This window comes from Ascaphus truei, chromosome 4, assembly GCF_040206685.1.
Source record: "Ascaphus truei isolate aAscTru1 chromosome 4, aAscTru1.hap1, whole genome shotgun sequence".
Classification (NCBI taxonomy): Eukaryota; Metazoa; Chordata; class Amphibia; order Anura; family Ascaphidae; genus Ascaphus; species Ascaphus truei.
The window spans coordinates 215,262,956-215,288,031 of record NC_134486.1 but is presented as its reverse complement, the minus strand read 5'-3'; the positions used below and the strand labels follow the sequence as shown (position 1 = coordinate 215,288,031).

Below are 25,076 nucleotides of genomic sequence, written 5' to 3'. Positions count from 1 at the left end.
TGACTCAAACTTGGCGACAAAGTCTGGCTGTCATCCAGGATTATCAGGCTGAAGGTCCCTTCTATGAAATTCGCACCCAGATTTCTTGGACCCTGTCTTCGAGAGGATCAATCCGGTTGTGTATCGACTCGCTCTCCCTCCTTCCATGAGGATCCCCTCTGTATTTCATGTTTCTCTTCTCAAACCCGTGGTCCAGAATGCATACTCTGTTCCGGTTCCTTCCACTTCTCCTCATATGGTCCAAGGAGGATCCCTGCATTATCTGGTGCATTGGAGAGTTTTCGGCCCGGAGGAAAGGTCCTGGATTCCGAGTCATCGGGTTCACGCAGACAGACTGGTTCGTATCTTTCATTCTAAATTTCCGGATAAGCCATTATGGAGTCGCCCTGAGGTCGCTCCTAGAGGGGGGAACTGTGAGGAATTGCCACCTTGGCGGCCGCAGACCGTCTCCTCACCTTAAAGACCCTTCCGCGACAGACATCCAGGATGCGCAATCTCATGGCCCAGTTACGCACGCGCGCGCGGATCTTGCGCGGTCTGACTCTCAGCCCGTGGGCTTTGACTCCGCCCCCGCTCCGGCACGCAACGGGTGCGCACGTCCAGCCTCTCCGTTGACGCGCGTCCTAATCTCCGCCCCCGCTCTGGTGACGGACAGGACCGGCGTGGGAGTGACGTCTGTACCAGGCTCCGCCCCCTGACCTCCGTGACGCACGCAAGTCGGCGCGCGATCAGTCCCATTTCTGATCAGGCTGCATCACAGGGCACACCTGTGTGCACCAGCAGCCAATAGGATTCCGCTTCCGTGTTCTATCCTGGCTTTCTATTGGATGATCTCCCTTTATATACCTTCCTGTTTCAGATTCTCATTGCTGAGCATAATCTAGTGTGACGCCGTGTCTTGCTGCATTCAGTTCCGTGACCTTGCCTTGCATGTTAACCTCTTGTTGCCCGACGGAAAAATTGTTGTATGGTGCTCTAAAGAAAAAGCAACAAAGAAGAGTAGTAAATAATAAGCTTCATATTTGGAAAATTAACCCATTCAGTAGATAGCTGTCCAAAAAGATGTATGACTGGTATACTATGATCCCACGTAGCACGGTAGTAAGGATATAATCATAAACACCTGCCGGTGACCAGTACTAATAAACATCCAATTCCATGGAACAGTAGAGTAGCATCAATATAATGTCCAAATAGGAGTATAGATCAACTGGAATAAACTCACATGGGATGAATGTCCAAGATATGTAGTAAGTCCAATGTATCCAGCGATCCAAGGGTTAAGTGTGACTACGTCTGTAGATGAACATGATGAAGGAGAGGGGAGAAAAAACGGAGCACTACATCCAGTGCTGGCAAATCAGCAAATAACGACAAGAGTGTGTTCCCACAATAAAAATTGAAGCTAATTTAATGGATCAAAATAACAAACAAAAAACACCAACGCGTTTTGGACTATAGATAGCCCTTTATCAAGGTGAATGCACACTTACCTTCTGAAGTGCTATTTGTACAGGACCGCAACGCAATAGGGGCCAATCGCCATCACTTCCGGGTACGTCACGTGACACAGAACACGTGACGTCATCACGCCAAGAGATGCGGCGCGAGTGTGTTAAACAACACAAACGCGCGACGTCAATGCGCCAGAAGACGCAAGGGGTGAGGCAAAAGTGCCCAACCGCCAATGCATGAAGCTCTGGCCAAGGAACACTAAATGCCAGAGAACACCCCAAATAGGTGCGTCTGATGGAACCAAGCGCATGACGTCAGCACGCCCCATGACGTGAGACGCAGCGTCCACATGCCGCGCGACGCTAGGCGAATGACTCCCATGCGTCACGACCATGACACAAAAAACAATAACTTTATTCATACTCAACACGGACACTCCAGAGGAATTAAAGCTAAGGACACACAAAATATTAAAAACAAATATAGAGATAAGAAAATGAATTAAAAAAAAACAATTAAACAAATTGTTAAATAACATCCTTAGATATTAGGTATGTATAGATCGTAATAACGAAAGGTAATGTGCTTGAAAGGGTTCAGAACATAATCAAATGCATACTAATATATTAGAAAATTAATTAAATAAAGCCACTTGTAAATATGAACAAAACTTCATTCATCAAAAATAAGTAATCATTTTCATAAAACCCAATACACAGAAATAGGATGAATTGAGACAGTAATATCAATAATATGTTTTTAAGCATAAAATTATTGTTAAGCAATGCATCAATAAGCAAATATTAACATACAGTATAATAAATATAACATTTTAGGACAATCCGTATCTTGATATATATAATAACAACTGAGACTTTGTGGGAAAGCATAATCATGTGTCAAAATATAAGGCTCATATATATTCTTTCATTAATTGTGATACCACGTTTGTGGTGTATTTGTTAAAATGTGGTTGTGGTAAACAATATATAGGAAGAACTATTAGATGTTTAAAAGTTCGCATACTGTACTTGAACACTTACGTTTGATTACCAAAAAAGATTCCATCCACCCTGTGTCTCAACATTTCAGTAATTGCAGTTTGGGCAATGTGAATAATATGTCATTTTTGGGCCTAGAACATGTACCGTGTCCAATTAGAGGAGGCAGCAGATTAAATATCCTAAATAAAAGAAAATTATATTGGATTTTTACTCTCCAAACATGTATCCCACATGGTTTAAATTCAGACTGGGATATAGGGCCCCTCCTTTTTGACACATGATTATGCTTTCCCACAAAGTCTCAGTTGTTATTATATATATCAAGATACGGATTGTCCTAAAATGTTATATTTATTATATTTATTATATGTTAATATTTGCTTATTGATGCATTGCTTAACAATAATTTTATGCTTAAAAAGCTATTACTATTGGTATTACAGTCTCAATTCATCCTATTTCTGTGTATTGGGTTTTATGAAAATGATTACTTACAGTATTTTTGATGAATGAAGTTTTGTTCATATTTACAAGTGGCTTTATTTAATTAATTTTCTAATATATTAGTATGCATTTGATTATGTTCTGAACCCTTTCAAGCACATTACCTTTCGTTATTACGATATATACATACCTAATATCTAAGGATGTTATTTAACAATTTGTTTAATTGTTTTTTTTTAATTCATTTTCTTGTCTCTATATTTGTTTTTAATATTTTGTGTGTCCTTAGCTGTAATTCTTCTGGAGTGTCCGTGTTGAGTATGAATAAAGTTATTGTTTTTGTGTCATGATCGTGACGCATGGGAGTCATTCGCCTAGCGTCGCGCGGCATGTGGACGCTGCGTCTCGCGTCATGGGGCGTGCTGACGTCATGCGCTTGGTTCCATCAGACGCACCTATTAGGGGTGTTCTCTGTCATTTAGTTCTCTGGCGTCTCTGGCCAGAGCTTCATGCATTGGCGGTTGGGCTCTTTTGCCTCACCCCCTTGCGTCTTCTGGCGCATTGACGTCGCGCGTTTATGTTGTTTAACGCACTCGCGCCGCGTCTCTTGGCGTGATGACGTCACGTGTTCCGTGTCACGTGACGCACCCGGAAGTCATGGCGATTGGCCCCTATTGCGTCGCGGTCCTGTACAAATAGCACTCCAGAAGGTAAGTGTGCATTCACCTTGATAAAGGGCTATCTATAGTCCGAAACGCGTTGGTGTTTTTTGTTTGTTATTTTGATCCATTAAATTAGCTTCAATTTTTATTGTGGGAACACACTCTTGTCGTTATTTGCTGATTTGCCAGCACTGGATGTAATGCTCCGTTTTTTCTCCCCTCTCCTTCTTCTTGTTGCCTGACCCTGCTTCTCTCTTGGACTCCGCACCTCTCCACTCCTGATCCGGCTACGAACGACCATTCTCCTGTCTCCAGTCCTGACCTTGGCTAAGTACTTCAATGATCCGCTACTCTCCTATCCTCAACCTGGCTACGTACCCCGACGATCCGCAACTCTTCTCTCCTGACTTGGCATGTACCATCTACTCACATCTCTAATCCTGACCTGGCTTGCACGACCAATCTACATCCTAGGCACGCCCTCGTGGCTGTGGGTTGGCGTTACTCAATTCCCTACCTCAGCACCGCGGTCACGCTTCGTTTGTGGTGAGCTACACGTTACACCATCATAGAGCCACTTGTGTATTGCAGGTTCTCCTCACTAGTCCAGCCATTCCCGGAAAACCAAATGGACACAGACACTGGGTATGGTGTCCTCATTATTTAACAAATCTAACACGTTTCACATTTTCATCCTCTCTCTCCCACTATCCTTTCTCTCTCTCCCCCAATCCCTTCTCTCTCTCTCCCCATCCCTTTCTTGATCTCCCTATACCTCCTCTCTCTCCCCCCCATCCCTTCTCTCTATCTCTCCCATCCCTTATCTCTGTCTTCCCCATCCCTTCTCGATCTCTCCCCCATCCAGCCTCACATAATAAAAGTGAAGTCCGACTGACAACCCCTATACCGTGTGTAATGGCCACCTCTGTGAGGCTCATTTTGGCCAGTGTATGAAATGTTTTGTGTAACCCCTTCCAGAAACGAGCTATAATCACCGTGTGATGTCTGGAAAGGGGGAAAACTATATGAATTGGGGAAAGGGTACTACCATTAAAAGTGCACTTTTATTCCCCATGTTAGAATGTAGTATGTTCCCCATACAGTTAGTAAGGCAGCCAGTAATGTGATGTATATGTTGTAAGCATTTCTCTGTATCCAGACCCAGTAATTCACTTACTGTAACTGGGCTGTCTGCAGAGAAATGCCAGGTTGTGACAAAAGGCTGGGAGCGGAAGGGCTGTGTCAGTCTTCCTAGACATCCTGCTCCTAGCCACTATTCCTTTCTCTGTCCACCGGGTGTGCTGCTGTTTTCGGTCTGCTCTGGGGTTCCTCTGTCTGTCTGTCTCCTTGTTGCTCCTGTCCTCTGTCCTTATAGTTTCCTGTTTCCTGTTCCTCCCTTACCTTTGTTTTTTGATCCTCACTCCTTCTGTTGCTGCCCTGATCTGATCTGACCTGTTCCCTGTACCCTTTAGTCCTGATTACATATTAAAGGCCCTTGCCTATGATCTGGCTTGTCCCTGCTACCTAGTCTAAGTTCCTTCTCCCTAGTCTCAGTTTCTGCTCCCCTGCCCTGCTCCTGTCTTCCTATTGCTGACCCTGCCTGTGACCACGACGATCCTGCTTGCTGCCTGCCACCGAACCCTCTAGTGACCTTGACGATCCTGCTTGCTGTCTGCCACCAACCTTGCTTCTGACCACGACAATCCTGCTTGTTGCCTGCCACTGAACCCTGCTTGTGACACCAAAAATCCCTGCCTGCTCCCCGCTGTTCCTGCCACCGAGGTCCTACCCACTCCAGGAGTCTCGCTGTGACAGAAACCAAAGGCTATCAGAAAACAGGACCTTCCTGGAACAGATTCTCTGCCTTCCTGCTTCAGCAGACCCTTCCGCTTGCATTGGGTTGATGGTCCTTTTTTTTTTTGGTGTTTGGAAAATGCCTTAACTCAGGCACTTCAATCTGCATGGAATGAGATTGATTGCCTGTATGGACGACTTGATAAAGAGCAAGAGGCCAAGGCTGCACTACAAAAGTGTCTGTCAACAGCAATTGCTAAATGTGTATTACAGGAGAAAGAAAAGCATCAGTTGGAGAGTGACATGGTGATCATGTCAAGAAGCTGGAGAAGGCATACACTTTTGCTGCCCAGGTCCAGAACACCGTTGATCAACTTAACACAGAGCTACATTCAATAAGGGAGATTGTCGAAGGGTTTAATAATGGTTTTGAAACTGCAAACCAAGTGTGCAAGAACCTATGTGTCCGAGACAGTGAAGGAGATAAAAGACACCATGAATTAGAAGAGGAGAAGAGACTATTGATAGAAGAAAGTCAAGGATGCAATTGTTTCATGGGAGACCAGGTATTTACACCTTTATACCGGGATCATATCACTGAGCAAAACCAAGAAGTAAAACAAATTGCGATGTATTCCTTAGAAACAGACTTACACACAATGGATTACAATATACAGGAGAAAACACATTTACTGGGGCTCTGGGCTACAAAACTAAACTTTCCTAGTCGAAATAGTCCATACAACAAAGTCTTTAGGTTGACCGGGACTCAGCCCGAAAAGTCCTACAACTCAAATCCGCATGAGTTTTAAGACGCCACCATTGGATCTCTTCTGGAGATGCCAAAATCCCTTGACCGGTAGATAGTACCAAACGTCCTGGTACTCTTTTTGGCGTGCAGTTCCAGCCCGCGACCGCTATGTTCCCTTCTCAGAACTTGGCCCCGAAAAGTGGGACTTCGAAAATTTCTTGACTTGAAAATTTCTGAGGCCGGTCGCTGCTATTTCTCCAAGAGCATCTTTTGGTAAGTTCAATTTTGCCGCTGCTGTTTTGGCGCTTAGAATCTGAGGACCAGATTGGCTGCTGGGTTTCTTAAGTATTTCAGATTCATTCATGAAATACTACAACCAATCCCAGCCTGGAATCTTTACAACCAGCCAATGAGAGGGCTGCCAGCCTTCCAAAGTCGGGCAAGCGTTTTTTCTGAATATAACAAGGGCATGCGCGAGTTTGCCACCTTAGCCACTTGTCATTCAGAAGCCACCCACTGGGTTAGGTGCCTCCAGGTCTGGGAAGGCAAATGCTAGCTGGGATGGCCGGCATTGTTTCCTGGACGTGGGTACTCCACCTAACCATCCTGCCCAAATGGCTTTAACACCTCTGGCAGCATCGATGGCTTTTCAAGTATGGACCTAAGGCAGACTTAGTGGCACCACAAAGAGTACCGTCTTTGAAAGTCCCAGTTATAAATATAATACATTTACAAACATCTCAGTTTAGTAAAAATATACTTTTACACTTTTATCTTGTCAAAGCCTTTTGAGCTTTGAGGGGTAGAATGGGACTATATACTTTTATTCCCACTAGCCATATCCCCCACACACTGTAAACCTGAGTTAGACTGTAAAAACCTAATAGCCACATTGGCTATTGAACATTTTATGAAACATAAAAAATATTTCCCATTTTTCTTCTAAGTCTCACAGTGAAATGAAAAGATACTTAGCTTCAATCTGAGAGCTGTAACTTTTTCCCTTAAGGAAACCTAATGTTCTTTAGAACCAAAAAATGCTTAGGCACACTCCCAGGATACATTTTGATTCCTGAATACATTTTTTGGGTAATCAGCAACTCTGGACCCCGGCTACCTAGACACAATCTGAGAACACTTACCGCAAACCCCTCCTTGAAACTCATAGCCTGAGACGCTCCACTGGTTAGCACTCCTGGAAAGGTAAAACACATAAAATCTTTATTGTCATACAATTCAATTCATTGCAGGCACAATACACAGGTTGAAGAGCTGACACTCTAAAACCTGAAATAGGGCTCAGAGGTAACCAGGTTACCCCTTCACCATCACAAATTTGGCACTGGAAGAAGCAGTGGGTGCCTTGGAAAAAGGATCAGTTGGAGAGTGACAGGGGGATCTTGTCATGTAAGCTGGAAAAGGCATACACTGATTCTGCCCAGGACCAGAGTTTCATGGATCAAGTTGGCGCAGCGCTGGAAGCATCTCAGAAAGAAGTTCACAGGCTTAGTACCGAGCTGGAACACTCTCGCCAGGAAGGCCAGTCTAAACACAGAGCTGTGTACAGTGACAGGTGCCTATGAGATTAAAGAAAGAGAACATAAACCTGAAGGAAGAGGTTATGAATCTGACTAGTCAGGTCAGTGGAGAGACTGGGAAGCTTCACAAAGCCCAAAAAGTAAATAAACAATTGACCCAGGGAAAGGTAGACATACATGCAGCACTGCTGAATGCGGAGAGCGTGTTGCAAGAAGAACGTGTCTCCCTGGAGCAGCACACACAAGCAGATAACATGATGCAGAGCCAGCTGCAAAAACTGCGTGCGAGTCTGCAGGACGCCAAGAAAAAACAGGTGAATGCTGAGCAGAAGCAGCGAGTTCTGCAGGAAGAAAGTATCCAGACTGCTAACAAAGTAAAAATGCTGCAAGAGCATTTGAGTACCCAGTGTGTCCCCAGAGAGCAGCATGAGAAGCTGAAGGCTCCACTGAGCATAACCAGTGCTTCGCAGGAGGAGGAGCTTAGAGGCCAAGTAACTCTGTATGAGAGCAACTGAAGCAAGAGAAAGAGGAGCAGAGATACTGCTCCATTCCCAACAGTCAGTACACCCAGTAGAAAGAGACCTGGAAAAGGCAAGCTGCTGGGACCCTAGCGAAGGAATTGGCAGAGCTCCAAAACGTAATGAAGGATGTGTGGAAGCAAGCTCAGAGCGAGCACAGTGAAGAGATAAAGTCCCTGAGAGAAGAATTGCAGGATGCAATCAAGAAACGGGTCTCTCGCTGAGGAGTGGAACTTGCAGCAAAGCCTAGAAGTGAAAGATCTAAAGCTGGCAGCTGAAAACATATCCCAGCAACTCACAGCGCTGCAGATCTCTGAGCTCAAGATACAGCTCGCCAAAAAGGAAGAGAATGAGGTGTCCGTCCATCAAGTGGCCGGTCTGACACTGCACTATGAGGTCAAAATGGCCAATGCCTGCGAATTGCTGGACCACACCCGTGAGAAGTTCCAGCTGCAGCTGGAACTGGACATGGTGTAGCATGAGCACCAGCAGCTGCAGTTCAGAAATAAAGAAAAGAAAACAGATTTAAGCCTTGCTCTGAGTCGCTGGGAGATATGGAATCGCGACTCAACTCCAAAGAAGCTGAACTGGCAACTGCATTGAGTGGGAAAAGAAATGCAGAAGGACAGCTTCAAGAGCTGAAAACGCAAATAGCTGGTCTTAAATGCTCTTTAAATTATACCAATAGAAACGGATTCCGGACATCTTTTTTTTTCTTTATCCCTATTTCTCTTAGGATAGTAGAAATAGATTTCGAACATCAAACAGAATTCAAAAGCAAGCTGGCAGAGGCTTTGCAAGACCTGAGCGATGGTTACAAGGAACAGCAATTTAGTTCTAAATTGGAGTCTGAAAAGATGAAGTTGGCAAAAGAGATTCCAAAGCTAAAAGAGATTCGTTGGTAACAAAAGGAGACCACGGAAAGTGAACTCAATGCATTCCCTGAGTGTTATGAAGAGCCTGATTGACCGATTGCTGGTTCCTTTTCCGTCACTGTGGGGACAAGTACTTTGCCCGTCAAACCACCAGAGGTGGGTCACCCCGAATCTGCCTTAGACCAAGGTCAACCTGAAGAGCCTGAAGCATCGTCTGGAGAACGCTCCTGAGAGGGGGAAATAGTGTCAGAGTCTCCTAGACATCCTGCTTCCAGCCACAGTCCCTTTCTCTATTCACCGGGTCTGCTGCTGTTTTCTGTCTGCTCTGGGGTTTCTCTATCTGCTCTGGGGTTCCTCTGTCTCCTTGTTGCTCCTGTCCTCTGTCCTTATAGTTTCCTGTTTCCTGTTCCTCCCTTGCCTTTGTTTTGTGATCCTGACTCCTCCTCTCTCTGCCCTGATCTGACCTGACCTATTCCCTGTACCCTGTGGTCCTGATTACATATTAAAGGCCCTTGCCTATGATCTGGCTTGTCCTGTTTGTTTCTTGCTTCCTGCTCCTTAGTCTCAGTTTCTGATCCCTTGCCCTGCTCCTGCCTTCCTGTTGCCGACCCTGCCTGTGACCTTGAAAATCCTGCTTGCTGCCTGCCACCGAACCCTGCTTGTGACCCCAACAATCCTTGCCTGCACCCCGCTGTTCCAGCCACCTAGGCCCTACCCTCTCCAGGAGTCTCCCTGTGACAGGCTGAGTATCAAGTCCGGGGATGGGCTCTCAGTGGGTAGAGCCTTTGTTCCCCACAGACACTGAGGCGCCTACTAAGTGGGAGGTACACTTGCCAAGGGAACCGTTTGCCGTGTCTGAGCTCCGTAGGCATGATACCCAAAGCAAGTTTGAATTCCCCACTTCCCAGCAGCTCTGTCATCCAGGGGCTGTCCTAAGCGCCTAAGCCAGCCCCCTTCCTCCATTAGTGCAGCTGGGCAAGCCCCCGTCCTCTGATTGCGTGCACCGTCACGATCCGCACTCTGATTGGCCGCCGGCTCCTGCTCCATGTAAAGTTTAGGCAGCGGGGGCTATGTATGGAGGGCGGCAGGAGCAGGGAAAGAGACTAGTTATGGAGTTGATCGGAGACACGGCTGGTGGGAGATTTTAAAGTGCTTAGTGTGGAATCGGCAGATAAGCTCAGGGGAAGCGGTCAGGATAAGCCTTCTGAAGCAGGCTACTGCACCTAGTTGAGGCTAGAGTCTTCCCCCATACCCTCAGTTGGTGAGTGAACATTTATTTTGTGTGTTTGCTGGTTTGCCAGAATAAACTTTTGTTTATTCAATTACTAGCTGAGAGACCCGGCGTTGCCCGGGAGTCACACTGTCCCCCCTCCCCACACACACACTGTCCCCCCCTCCCCCACACACTGCCCCCCCCCCTCACACACACACGCACACACACAGTGTCCCCCCCTCCCCCACACACACACTGCCCCCCCTCCCCCACACACACTGCCCCCCCCCTCACACACACACGCACACACACAGTGTCCCCCCCTCCCCCACACACACACTGCCCCCCCCCACACACACACTGTCCCGCCCCCCACACACACACACTGTTCCTCCCCACACACACACTGTCACTCCCCGTGACTCGCGCTCCCCCCCGGCGCCCGCTTGGTCTCCCGTGACTCGCGCTCCCCCCCCCCCCCCCCGGCGCCGGTGCGGATGGTGTTTGGCAGGAGATGTGTGGCGTGTGGTGTCCTCCGGAGGAGGAGGAGCGTGTGGGCCGGTGCCGATGGTGTTTTGCGGGAGATCTGTGGGTTGCGGTGGCCTTCGGAGGAGCTCCGTGTGGGCCGGTGCCGAAGTGAGTACCTAGCATAGTGTGTGTTTGTTTGTTGGGGGCGTTGCGGGCCGGTGGCGAAGTTGTTTGGCGGGAGATCTGTGGCGTGCAGGCCGGTCCGCGGCCCGTAGATTGTCTGAGGTAGCGGGAGGGAGATGTGTGGCGTGTGGGCCGGTGCCGATGGTGTTTTAGTGTAGGCCGCGGCCCGTAGAGGGTCTGCGGTAGCGGGAGGGAGATGTGTGGCGTGCGGGCCGGTCCGCGGCCCGTAGAGTGTCTGAGGTAGTGGGAGGGAGATGTGTGGCGTGTGGGCCGGTGGCGATGGTGTTTTAGTGTAGGCCGCGGCCCGTAGAGGGTCTGCGGTAGCGGGAGGGAGATCTGTGGCGTGGACCGGGGGGGGGGGGGGGTCGAGGGTGGTGTTTTGAAGAGGCAGTGTGCAGTGTTTGGTGTTGTGTGAATGTCTGTGTGTGCAGTGTTTGGTGTTATCGTGTGTTGTGTGTAGCTGATTCTGTACCTGATTCGGCAGTTGTGTGGTAGCAGACGGTGATGGTTTTGAGAGCTGTGAAGCGTGGTCCCAGAGCAGTGAGGGTTGAGGATTAGGTGCTGCAAATGCAAAGCGTTCCCAAAGCTCAGTGAGGGGTGGGACAGGGAAGTGGTAGCTCAGTGAGGGGTGGGACAGTGTGGCATTGGTGTTGGACGCAGGCCAATGAGAGTCAGTGAGGGGTGGGACAGTGTGGCATTGGTGTTGGACGCAGGCCAATGAGAGGTGTGCGGGGGCGGGCATGGCCTGAGCCAGAGTGACAGGCCAAAGGTGCAATGCGATTGGCCCTTGGGACGCAGACATACAGTGCTTTCAGAAATATATAGTAGATTGTGTCCTGTCTGGTGATAGTAATCCCATTGGTAAAAGGTGTTAAAAGTACTGGTCTCCTGTGACATGCCTCAATATACACTCAAAGAATCACCTGGATAATATGTATGATATATTAATGACAAAAAGAGTACCTCAGATATTTATTATTGCACAGATATATCATACCAATTCGTTAGAAAAGGGAGGAGTTTTCTACTAAAACAACCAAAGAGAGAGGACTGCTGTCAAATGATTGTTCAATTCTTTGTGCAAATTGTGTTTACTGTTTTCTTCTCACCTACACAACATTGGATCTTATACAAGTATTCTGATGCCATGCTTCTGGTTGAAAAATACTGCTGTATAGTTCCGCCTAATTCTTTGGTTCTCAATCTTTTCTTGGCAGGGGCAACACTGAATGATTTTTTAAATCTTAGGGCATCCCTGCTCTTAAGACCTCTCATCCCCACCTAGTTTACACGCAACACAATCACAGTCCTTTTCACAAGCACACACCCACCACTCACTCACCCTCTTCTTACACACTTCACATTCACCCTCGTATATTCTTTGCATTGTTTTACTAAACACACACTCCACACATCTGTTCTTTCAGAAAGCACACTCCCCCTTTTCCTTAATCATACACAATATTCACCCCCTTCTCTTACACCATATACCTTCCCCCAACCCACACAAAGCACTAACCTCATTCCTCCCACACAAAACTATCACACACCCTGCACACAAAACTATCAGGCCCCCCTCCCCCCTTCCCACAAACACACAAAGTCCTCACTCCTTCCCTCTTTTCTCCCACACCTCAAACATGTTGGCTGCTAAGTGGGCATGTCCTGCGATGTCTGGAAATGGAGACTCCTTTCCCTCCTCTGTTCCTAGCTGAGAGAGGAGAGGCAGATCAGAACCTCTACATCTCCAGGCATCACGGGACATGCCTGCTGAGCAGCCTGCAGAGTTTTCCCCCTGAGGCTACAACACCCTTGGCAGAGAGCCACGGCACAACAGGGTTCTCCGACACCCAGGTTGAGAAACACTGGCATAATCACTGCAGCTTTGGAATATCTGCTATATTCCTTCCTCCGTGCATGTGAGTTTCATCTCTAGCCCACAATTTTTTTTTATTGTGCTTTTCATAGATGTTACTAAAGTAGGTGGGACGTAGTAACTCTGGTCAGCACAAATGATGGTGCGCTTATTATGATCATCACCCATTCTGTATCCAATTATGTTTAATCATTTCTTGAATAAAGCTATGCTGAAGCATTTCTCGAAATAATCCTCTAGAATTCCTGCCTCCCCAAAAGGAACAATGTGGGAACCTGCCTTAACACAGCCTTACTAGGAATATAGGAAACATTTTTATTCTTACAGACAAATCCTTCTGGGTTCCCCAGAGCTTGCCCTTGGTCCTACTTGCCCGACAGCTGGACTTTTGCCGTTTAAAAAAAAAAAATGCAAACATGGTCAGTGGGGTCCCTAATAGAAAGCCAATATGTCGTCTCTTGAGGACGTTGCAACTTTCTATTGGCCACAGAAGCGAGCCCTGATCTAGCACCCATTTTATGCCCTGTTAGTGTAACATTGGTATGGGATGCAGTAGCAACATGAAATTGTACCTGCTGGACTTGAATTTGGATTGAACACTTGCATAACTTCTATAACATTAGACTCCCTGGACTTCAAATATTTTTTTTACCAATCTTGCAAATATTTACAGGCCCTTCTACCTCTGTAAAGGTTAAACACATCTGCAGAAATGTGCTATTCTTCTCTCCTATTATATCTTACTGCTGTATTCTTTTCTTCAGAACTGTCTTATGCACTGTTTCTGGAAGGTAATATATTTGGGGGGATATTCCTTGGTATTGTTGAAGCTGTCATGGAGCTTTGCTTGTCAACAGATTTTTAATTGCATTGTAACAACTTAATGCCTAAATAACAAGATGCTTTTAGCCTAGATTAACAAAATGTATTTGGAATTTACATTTTGCAGATTCTGCATTTTTTATAGTTCAAAGATCTAACATAATCTATGGATGTGTCTTACAAGTGTACTTTATTCTTATGTGTAAATAAAGCAAAGTATATTTGCTTTATCTATACAAAGATATGTCTAGCAGGAGATTATGGAAATGTAGAACGGTGGGAATGTGATGAGTTGTATGTATGTATGTCTTTATTTATATAGCGCCATTAATATACATTGCGCTTCACAGTAGTAATACATGTGACGGTCATATAAATAACAGATAATACAAACATCAGAACATGGGAATAAGTGCTTCAGACATAAAAATTAACATTTAGGAAGAGGAGTCACTGCTCCGAAGAGCTTACAATCTAATTGGTAGGTAGGAAGAACGTACAGAGACAGTAGGAAGGCATTCTGTTACTGCACCGACACACTTTATTCGAGCAAATACCCGGTATGTACCTGGCAGATACCTGGAATGCGCCACTCCTAACCTCTGACAAGCCCCGTTGCATTTGCCTTCCCAGCCTGGGTTCATGCCTGGCTGATGGGCGGCTGATCTGTTAAATGATAATGATTAGGATTTAATAGGCTGCAATGCTTCGCGTGTCTACCAGATGGCATAAATTCATGAATTGTAATGCAGTTTATATATATATACTGTGCAGTATTGCAGCCAGCGGGAATAAAATGCTTCAATCCCTGCTTGGAAAATAACTCAATGTACTCGGGCAGAAAACAGTCACAAACCTCAATACACCCGGGTATACCCGAATTCGTGGGACTAGCCAAGCTCGAATAAAGTGTGTCGCCAGTGTAAGTGCACCTGCAAGGGGCCAAGCTTTATGTATCAGATGTATAGTATACTATATGTATAGTGTGTATAGTATAGCCACAGAGCTACTCATATGCGTCGTTAAGCATGTGTGTTTTAAGGTGGGTCTTAAAGGTGGATAGAGAGGGTGCTAGTGGTGTATTGAGGGGAAGGGCATTCCAGAGGTGTGGGGCAGTCATTGAGAAAGGTTTAAGGTGAGAGAGGACTTTAGATACAAAGGGGGTATAGAGAAGACATCCTGGAGCGGGACGCAAGAGTCGGGATGGTACATAGCGAGAAATTAGGGCTTAGATGTAAGGAGGGGCAGAAGAGTGTAAAGCTTTAAAAGTGAAGAGGAGAATTGACTGTGAGATGCAGAATTTTATAGGAAGCCAGGAGAGTGATTTCATCAGGGGAGACGCTGAGACAGATTTAGGAAAATGTAGAGTGATTCTGGCAGCAGTATTTAGGATAGATTGTAGGGGAGACAGCTGTGAGGCAGGAAGGCCAGACAGCAGGAGGTTACAGTAATCGAGACGGGAGAGAATGAGGGCCTGAGTCAGAGTTTTAGCAGAGTTTGTTACTTGAAGGCCAGACATACTATACAGATGATAAATGTAGGTAAATATATCTCCATCATCAATGGTTGTGCACTCATCCCTTTATCACCTTCAGTTTTGTCATTGTTTTTCAGTTTTACTCCCTAATACTTACAGGGTCAAAATAACATGACAATTCAAAACACGCTGTAATGTAAAATTCCTACATTCAATGTTAGTATATATTTTTTTAGTTGGCATTCGTTTTTCTTTTCAGTGGTGTTTAAACTCACTTAACCTAACCTGCTTTTAATCCATAAACTGTTTTTTTTTGATGATTTAATATGTTGCTTTCCTATTTACAGATGTTATGTGGTGTGTAATTATTTTACTGAGAATGCAATGTGAGCTGCATTTCTAAAAGTAACGCTATGGAGATATGTTGCCTTGTAAAAACTAGGAGATTAACGTATTTTATTTTTTGGGGGTAACAAATAGGTTTGTACTGTTAGTGAAGCAGCTGAGAATGAAATGTGAAAGTTAACATGCTGGTTGACATTACGTAAGAATTTGTTCCAACAGCTTTAAGGGAGGCTTCAAGGCATTTTGAAGCAAAAGCTAGAGTGAAATGTGTGTCACTGTGCTCCATTATTTTTCTCTAAGATCGGAAACTGAAGCTGCCTATGTGCAGACATAGATCAGTGGCTTCTGCTGTTCATAGGAAAACTCTAAATCTACTTCCAGGTCTTGACTCAGAGGAAGATCTTGGGCCTGTCTGTCATCACACGTGCTGTCTAGGTGATGGTTCTAGGTTCACTGTTGGCTATATTATTTGGTACAGTAAATAGAAATACCACATATGAGCACATTCACATGTCTCAGACAGGTCCACAGACCTGCTTTTCCCACTATCTCATCGCATACCAAACTTCCACTGCAGTCAGGGATTCTGGGTTAATAATATGCAAACGAGCACTGTGTGTCACTTTATTCTTCTTTTCCGTTTTAACATTGATCCCTTTAAGCTTATGCCAGCCATATTACACAGCGTAGTCAGCACATCCTAGGTTAAAGAATTTAATTGCCAGTAAACATACTCACAGACGGCTGTTTCAACTTTTGAGTCTGATCGGTGGGAGAATGGCTACTGGCTATGCAACGTGAAGCTTGTAGTGGCTTCAACCAGACACAAATTAAATTAAATTATAGTGTGTAAAAAAGTGACAAAAATCCTCCACAGTACAGTTACAGTTCCTGCACTTTCTACAGTACAGTTACAGCAAATAAAAATATCACTTATGAGCATATTCACATGCTTCAGACAGGTCTGAAAACCTGCCTTTCCCCATTATCTCAGCATACAATGCTTCCATTGCAGTCAGAGATTCTGGGTAATGACATGCAAATGAGCCCTCACAGTGTGTCTCTTTTTGCTTCTTATCCATTTTAACATGGATCCATTTAAGCTTATGCCTGCCATATTACACAGCTTTTGCAGTTCAGCCTAGGTTAAAGAATTGCATGGTCAGTAAACCTATACACAGCCAGCTATTTCGATCTTTATATTATTTTGTAATGTTTTCTTTGCATTCATTGCACGTTTTGCACGATTTGTTGAAGCTTGGGTTAGCTATGTCTGGTGACGTGTCATTCCATTAACTAATACAGTAGAATGTCCTGTTATGGCAATATGTGTAACAGCGGTTGGCTTGCAGTTATTCCTAAAAATGCAGAAGATGTATAGGTTGGCTGTTTGATATCGGCTGATTGTCCTTGTGGTTGTGATGTAAAAAGAGCAATACTGTCCTTGCAAGGGCAGCAAACAGAATGTATTACGAATGTTACCAGCATGCCTTTGGCATCAACAGGATCAGAATGCCTAATGTTACATATCCTGTGTTCTGGTATACAAAGTGTTCAACAGAACAGGTTTTCATTGGCATAACTCTGTTTTTCTATTACAGATCAACGAGTGGCATCGTTTTGTACCTTGAATGACATGCAGCAGAGACAGGGGTCGCAGGAGTTAACTTTGTGCTCGGGTTCTGCAAATGAAAAAGACTTCAGTAATCCTACTGGGTATGTAAATGTTACTTTCATATTAAGAAATGTAGACTACTATAATCATGAATATTTCCCACAAGCTTAACAAATATTAGCATTTATTTTAATTAGTCATGTAATACCAAGAAGTTGCTCGAGTTATTACTTTTCCTTATTAAAGTGAAAGTCATGTAGATAAAAAAGCATGTTAAACTGAAAGTCATGTAGGGAGAAAGGCAAAGCATTAGTCGGATTACTGAAGCAGCAGATGAATGAAATGCACTTGATTTAAAAAGCTACTAAGTATTATTGAGAGAATGCACTGAAGTATGAGAAGTGCTGTCCATTTAGCACATTGGGTAACTCAACAAGTTTTTTTTTCTTTAGACAAGATTTGCACATTTTGCTTTAAGCTATTGCTAGGCCTAGTACATTTTTATTTTTAAACAAGAAATGAAAGTGTACCTTGAGGTAGCATAATACAAGGGAAAGGGTACAATGTCGGCATATGCAGTAGTAGGATACATTGACCGTCTTGGGATCTGATTTTTTTAAATGTCCAATTTTAGCATCTTAGATTTGGTTTGTATATTATACATTGTGGAAAATGTAACCATAATGTTGTACTAAAGCTGCAGCTCAAGCAATATCCTACACGTGTGTTTAAAAAGTACAGAACGGATTTATTTTTTTTATGTATTATAATGTAATAAGCATTTTTTGTTTCTATAGAATCCATTTACAAAGTCACATCCCCTTCCTTTTCTGAAACAGGCTTTGGCACACCCCTTTTTGAGCCCTGTCCTCTCTCTAGCAGTGCACCACTTGTATCTGGTCACATGATCTTCCCCACAGAACTTTGCTTCTTTGGTCCTCTTCTGTTGCACTGACAGCCATTTAGTGAACTCTTGAGCCAAATCTTCGCCGATCGGTAACTTAGCAAATTACTTATTATTGTGTGGATTGTATTGATGCACATATTAAAGGGGGGTAAACATTTTTTTTTCAACGGTAACTTGGATTGCTGCTTTAACATTATTATTCATATTTGCTTTTTATTTTAGTTCCTGGGACATAATAATACAATTTGTTCAAAGGATGTATCACCTTTTTTTTAATTGAATTTTAATTTTATTTAAATAGGGTGGCTTCTGCTCCAATAACCTTGTGTGCTAGATCGAAGCATTCCCTCTGGTAGCTTTTGACTAAGTAAAGGAAAAGGGGGTACACCCCTCGTGATGCTTGCCAGGAGAAGACTATTCCTTGCTATAAATCATCATTATCTTCATTGCAATAGACAGTTAATAAAACACAGGAATCCAAATGTCCAATTGTAATAATCCTTAGACACAACCCATACATACACCACTAGCCTATAATAGGTACATCTTATGTGGTGATCTGGGTGGTAAATGGTGGACTGATCACATAAATGAAGTAACAAATTGTAAGTTACTCACTGCTGACCTTGTGGGATTTCCTGGTCCTGTCGGCGTGCTCCTACCCAGGAGTATCTGCAAACAAAGTGGAAAGAACGGCGGTGCATCTGCTGCTGAAGAAAAACTTTGACCAACTACTGCCAAGAACTAGATGCAAAAATTTATTGCAGGCACATTAAAAACAGCAAAAGAACACTCTGACGCGTTTCACGTGGCAACCCACGATTTATCAAATACATTTTTGCACCTAGTTCTTGGCAGTATTTGGTCAAAGTTTTTCTTCAGCAGCAGATGTACCGCCGTTCTTTCCACTCAGCTTTTGACTAAGTGAAATACATTTATATTAGTTAAAAAAAATAATTGATTGATGAAATGTTGCCTCAGAAAGAGAATATTAAGGGCTAGCGAACAATGCCAAAACAAGGAAGTCTAGCTTATAAAGCTCCACGGTATTAAGTTACACAGAGAGACATTAGGTCGATAGATTTTGTGATGCTTGGGGGATAGGAGTGAAAAGCACACATTAAAAAGCTCTACGTAAGTAGAATTATGATAATAATTTGCAGTTCTTGGCAAATGCTCATTTGTTTGCAATTTATATACTCAAACATTTTTTAAAGTTAAATCATGGAAGTGGAAAGCTGCCAATAGTATTGCTTGCTGTTGGGGGTTACTCTCAAAGTTACATACAGGTAGTAGATGAAGTTGAAAAAAGACATACGTCCATCAAGTTCAACCTGTGCCAAATTTAGACGACAGATACTCTATCCTAAATCCCTACGTGTAATATATTGGTCCAGAGGAAGGTAAACAAAAAAACGCTGATATCTCATTAGGGGAAAATTAGGGGTCTGCCGGTGTCAGGGGGCCCAGCCACCCAGGCCCTCTGTGCGGCCTTGCCCATTTTATTAAAAAAAAAAAAAATCAGAAAAAAATGCCGCCGATTTCCCCGTGCGCATGCACAGGGAAGCAGGGTGTCCGGCCTTCTGCCTGTGGGCCCGCTGCCCACCTGCTCCCCCCCCTCCCACTCCCAACATGGGACGGAGGGGGAAGTGCTGTTGCGAGCCCGCACCCGCCAACCCAGCTTCCTCCGTGAGCACCAACCCAGCTTCCCCCGCACCAGCCTCCTCGCCAGTCTCGCCCACCCCTGAGCCCACCTCGCGTCTGGCGGGCAAGGAAGCAGCACCCATCCGGTCAAGGTCAGTCACCCACCCAGGCACTCACCCAGTCACTGATCCACCACCCACTCACCCAGTCATTCACTCACCCGCCAAGTCACTCACCCACCCACTCACCCACCCGTAGGCGACCCGTTCGCACGCCGTCATCACGCGCCACAACACCCGCGACAACATGGTGGCGGAGACCAGAGGCAGGACCCGCAGCAAAAGGGACGGAGCAAGGAACGCAACCGCGCCACGTAACCGTGATGTCAGGATGGGGGCGGAGACCATAGGCAGAGCCCGCGGAGGTAGAAGCGGAGCGAGAGATGTAACCGCGCTGCATAGCGATGACGCCAGGACGGGGGCGGGACCGAGGGGCGGAGACCGCAGATCACCGGGGAGACCATGTAACGCACGCGCGCAGCGCGTCAAGACAGGAGGGACGAGAACGCGCCCCATGCCCAGAGACCGAAGGGGACCACGCAGAGCCCACGTGCCGTGCGTTAGTACCACCGCCAAGTTCCCACTCTCGAGTGCCATGGTAGTCCAATGGGCGAGTGAGGATTAAAGGAGCAGGAACAGCAGAACGGCGAATCCTCAAAATGTTGCCCTTTCCATGTGATTTTATATTTGCCCTGCATTTAAATATTCTGGACACATTCCTACTTCCAACTTGGCAGTGATAGGTTACCTAGTGATCTACTGTACATATCATTTTACATTCACAATTAATTCCTGCTTCTTATTATTGAACCTAAATATGTAGTTCCTATACAGTAGCATCAAATTTAGTCAAAGGTTACAGATATGTTTGAAAGGTTAAATCTGGGTGATTAAGACACATTTGACCACATTTTACCATAGTTCAACACCAATCATAAATATTAGGTGAAACATGGGTGGGGAAGGTTTTGACTCCATTAGGCTCCACCTTTTAATGTGATGTCACAGTGTGTTGTACACGATTTTGCACAACATAAGTGCCCTATCAGACACCCCCCTGTCACCTTATGAGAACTATCAGAGTGTGTAGGACAAAATAATGGCAAAGGGAACTCTTAACCTTTTAGCATAAGGAGATAAAATAACTACAGTAGGATCATGTGGTGATGAGTTTCAATACATGTTCTCCCTCTTTAAATACTGTGCCATTGCCTCTAGACTACTCCTTGCTTAATTAGTACGTGTTTAAAATTAAGTGTTTGATCGCTCTTTTAATAAGTCTATACATGTAGATGAATCATTTTCTTGTTAAATATTACTATACTGCAGTATAAATCAAAAGCAAATAAAACTGTCTGTGACTGAGGAGTTATACTGCTTTCAAGATGGATTATAGAGAGAGAACTGTGTTGTTGGGAGACAATATGCATCAGAAAAGGATTGGTAGTGTTCTTATTAATTGATTAAATAGATATTTAAATTGTATTACAGAAATTGTATCTTAGTTAGGACAAAATATAAATTTGTAATACAATACAAATTTATTAGGAACTCTACTAAATGTTTGTGTCCTTTGCTAATGTGATATTTATGTTGAAAGATTAATTCTGGGTTTCCAGCAACCAAAATATGTATATATTTTTTTAGTTAGCATATCTCAGTTTTGATCTATCAGATTATGTATATAAATATTGTAACCTTTCTAATATCAGAGGGTATAATCATATTGACCTGCAATGTGTTTCTAGTGCTTCTAGTAGCAAATTGCTTGGCCTTGCTTACACTTTCATTATTCTATTGCAAGTGAAAGATAACCCACTAACTTTAGAAGACTTGATGGTCTAGGAGGTTAATAACCCATTAGTAACACAAACACAAAACTGTGATAACCCTTTGAGTTTTAAAATGATTGTCTGCAAAGCTTATTTTCTCTTTCTTCCATAACCACCTTGTTAACGAGTGCAGTCATTACATTTCCAGCAGAAAAAAAGAGCGTTGTGGATACTTGCAAAAAGAACACCCCCTGGGCCTAAGTAACTGTTCTATGAAGCAGTATTTTACAGCATCCCTATTGCTCTTCATTAAAATGAGATTCCATTACATTTTCCATTAGGTTTTCCCCGTGAGTTTTACTGTAGTGTATCATTCTCCAGGTGCCTGTGTTCTTATGTGTCTCATGTAACCTAAAGAAGAAGAAAAAAACAACCCCTTACTGTAAACATTGAAGTAGAAATCTTTAATAAGAAATCATTTGTAAAATACAACATTTTTGTAGATGTAACAACCCTATCCCCCCACCGGAGATCTGTTGGTTACTGTGATGTTATGGTGCTGTGGTGCTCACCTGCTTGCTCTCAGGAGGACTGAATCTCCGCGATGGTATGGGGAGTAGGACAACAGGACAGGTTTTCAGGATGGTTCAGCACCGCCATCCTGCAGGGCTCTGCCAGGGGCAGGGATTCTTCCCCACAGGAATACATTAGAATAACTGTTGTCCCAGGCCAGGGATAACATCTTTTATTGGCAGACCAGCTCATACATCAGCCTTCTCATGCAAGAGAGGCGCAGTCACACAGATCTTCAAAGGACACATCCCTCACAGCTTCCATCTCTTTCAGGGTCAGAGCTATGCTCGCAGGACCCTTCTTGCTTTGACTAGGTCTGACAGGAGCTTGAGACCCCTGGGCTAATCTTTACCCCCTTACTCCCTGATGGGGTAAGGTAGAATCCTGCCTGGGCAGGCTACACTGGGACACAAAACTAAATTTGATAGGGAGCCATCTTTTATACCAGGGGAGGGTGCCATTCCTAAGCTCTAGTAATTGGGCAGCACTACTCCAGTGATCCCCAGAGAGAGGATGGGGGTGGGGGAAGAGAGCGGATGGGGGGATAGGGGATGGGGAGAGAGGATGGGGTGGGGAAGAGGGTGGGGGGAGGGGGTGGGGGGAGAGGATGGGGGTAGGGGGGAGAGGATGGGGGTAGGGGAAGAGAGGATGGGGGTGGGGGAAGAGAGGATGGGGTGGGGGAAGAGAGGATGGGGTGGGGGAAGAGAGAGGATGGGGGTGGGGGAAGAGAGAGGATGGGGGTGGGGGAAGATGGGAGTGGGGAAAGAGAGGATGGGGGTGGGGAAAGAGAGGATGGGGGTGGGGGGAGAGGATGGGGGGTGGGGGGAGAGGATGGGGGGTGGGGAGAGAGAGGATGGGGGATAGGGAGAGAGAGGATGGGGGATAGGGAGAGAGAGGATGGGGGATAGGGAGAGAGAGGATGGGGGATAGGGAGAGAGAGGATGGGGGATAGGGAGAGAGAGGATGGGGGATAGCGAGAGAGGATGGGGGATAGGGAGAGAGGATGGGGGATAGGGAGAGAGGATGGGGGTGGGGGGAGAGAGAGGATGGGAGGGATAGAGGATGGGGGAGAGATAGAGAGGATTGGGGTGGGGATGAGGGGGATAAAGGATGGTAGGATGCGTGATACCCCCCAAATGTACCCGGGAATCAGGACGGATTCTGGGATACATTGCGACACATTGCTCTGGCAAAATCTCCCCTTAAAAACGCTTGTGCGACTCACCGCTAGGATCCCTGCTTCAGCAAAGACCGGAAGGTAAGCAGGGCATAGGGGTATAAGGTATCCCCAGAATGGTACCTGGGTCCCCCAGTAACAAAGGGTCCCCCAGTTCAATGCCTGGTTCCCCAGAACCAGTATAGAGGTTCTGGGGGGTACTACAACCATATATGAGGTTGCAAGTGTTTTTATGAAGTCCAGTTTTTAGAAAGGGAATGAGCTACATCCCTGGGAACTAACCTAAGCATCTTTTTATTCTACTTTGGGACTTAAAAGAAATATGGGTTAAAATATTTGTTTCATAATGTTTAATAGCCCATAGGGTTATGAGGATTTTAAAGTCTAAGTCAAGTTTGTACTATGTGAGGGATTTGGCTAATGGAATAAAAGTTAAGAGTCCCATTATACCCCTCATACCGAAAAGACTTAAACAGAACAAAAGTGTAAAGTATATTTTATTAAACAGGTATATTTAAAATGTATTATGAACATTATTTGAGCTGGGGACTTCCAGGTCCGTGGTTCCGAGAGACCATTTGGCTGCCAAGCTTGGTGCCATCAAGTCTGTTCAGGGCCTGGACATGAAATCCTCGGAGGTTGCCAAGGTGTGAAAGCCATTTGAGCACCGGAGTTATGCTCAAGTACCCACGTCCTGGGATGAATGGCGGACCACCATTTGCCCCAAGCCAGACTATGAGGAGCCTAACTCAGCAGTTGGCTTCTGACTGACAAGTGGCAGAGGTACCAAGTTGGCGCATACCCTTGTCAGAATCCGAATCCGTGCTTGCCGGGCTTGGATAGACTGGCAACGCTCTGATTGGCTGGTAAGGATTTCTCCCACCCTCGGATTGGCTGGAGTATTTCATGAATGAAGTTGAAATACTATAAGAAACCCAGCAGCCAATCCAGTGTTGAGATTCTCTAAGATTTAGAGCGCCAAGACAGCAGCGGTAAATTTGAAATCACCAAAAGATGATCTTCTAGAAATAGACGTGAGCTGGCTTCAGAAATTTCAAGGCGAGAAATTTCCTAAGTCCCACTTTTCGGGGCCAAGTTCTCAGAATAGAATGTAGCGGTCGCGGCTGGGATTGCAAGCCGAAAAGAGTACCAGGACGTTTGGTGCTATCTTCCGGTCAAGGGATTTCGGTGTCTCTGGAGTAGACACAGCGGTGGTGTCGGCAACTTCATGTCGATTTGAGTTCCAGAACACTTCGGACTAAGTCCCAGTCAGCTACAAACTTTTTTTTATGGACTGTAGAAGCTAGGAAAGTCTATTTGTTTGCCCAGACACCCAGTAAGTGTGTCTTTCTCTTGTATTTTTGTAATCCAATGTGTGTACGTTTGTTTCAATGGAATAAATGACAATTTGTTTTACTATTTGGTTTTGTTCAGTGATATGATCCTGGTATAAGGTGTAAATGCCTGGTCTCCCATGACAACCAGCTATTAAAGAGTGCAGTTTTGTCCAGAATCAATATGGTACAGTTGATACTGGAGAGATTATACTGGAATGGCATGTCTTGAACCCAGCTCTCACATAGAGTGGAGGGTAATGTAAGCCTGTCTTATTGAGTTGTCATGCTGCATTCACTTGCTGTTTTGTTTTAAGTGGGGTATTTCTACTAATCCGTTGTTGTTGTTTTGGTCCGGATTCCACAAATAGTCCTCCCTATTGTTTAAATTGATTTCATGGTGTTTTCCTCTGGTGAAAGAATTATAGTTGTGTATCTTCTTACAGACAAAGCACCCCATCCACCCTGACAGGCAAAGTGAACCAACTTGAAGTGATTCTCAGGCAGTTACAAACTGACCTCCTACAAGTAAGAGATTCTTCAGTACCACAGTACTAATTTTATTTTATT

The 25,076-nt window shown here is 44.9% G+C and overlaps 1 protein-coding gene across 9 annotated transcripts in view; it reads left to right on the top strand.

Annotated features, from left to right (window-relative positions):
* The window catches only part of SIPA1L2 (signal induced proliferation associated 1 like 2), a 330,464-nt gene that overhangs the window by 301,054 nt on the left and 4,334 nt on the right, over window positions 1-25,076 (top strand). For 7 of the 9 annotated variants that reach the window (XM_075596857.1, XM_075596850.1, XM_075596848.1 and 4 more), the window contains 3 exons: window positions 15,807-15,860; window positions 17,027-17,141; window positions 24,953-25,034. In XM_075596857.1, coding sequence (XP_075452972.1) covers window positions 15,807-15,860; window positions 17,027-17,141; window positions 24,953-25,034 — 251 coding nt within the window. The remainder of the gene's footprint in view (window positions 1-15,806; window positions 15,861-17,026; window positions 17,142-24,952; window positions 25,035-25,076) is intronic. The other 2 variants (XM_075596852.1, XM_075596855.1) reach the window with 1 other exon arrangement.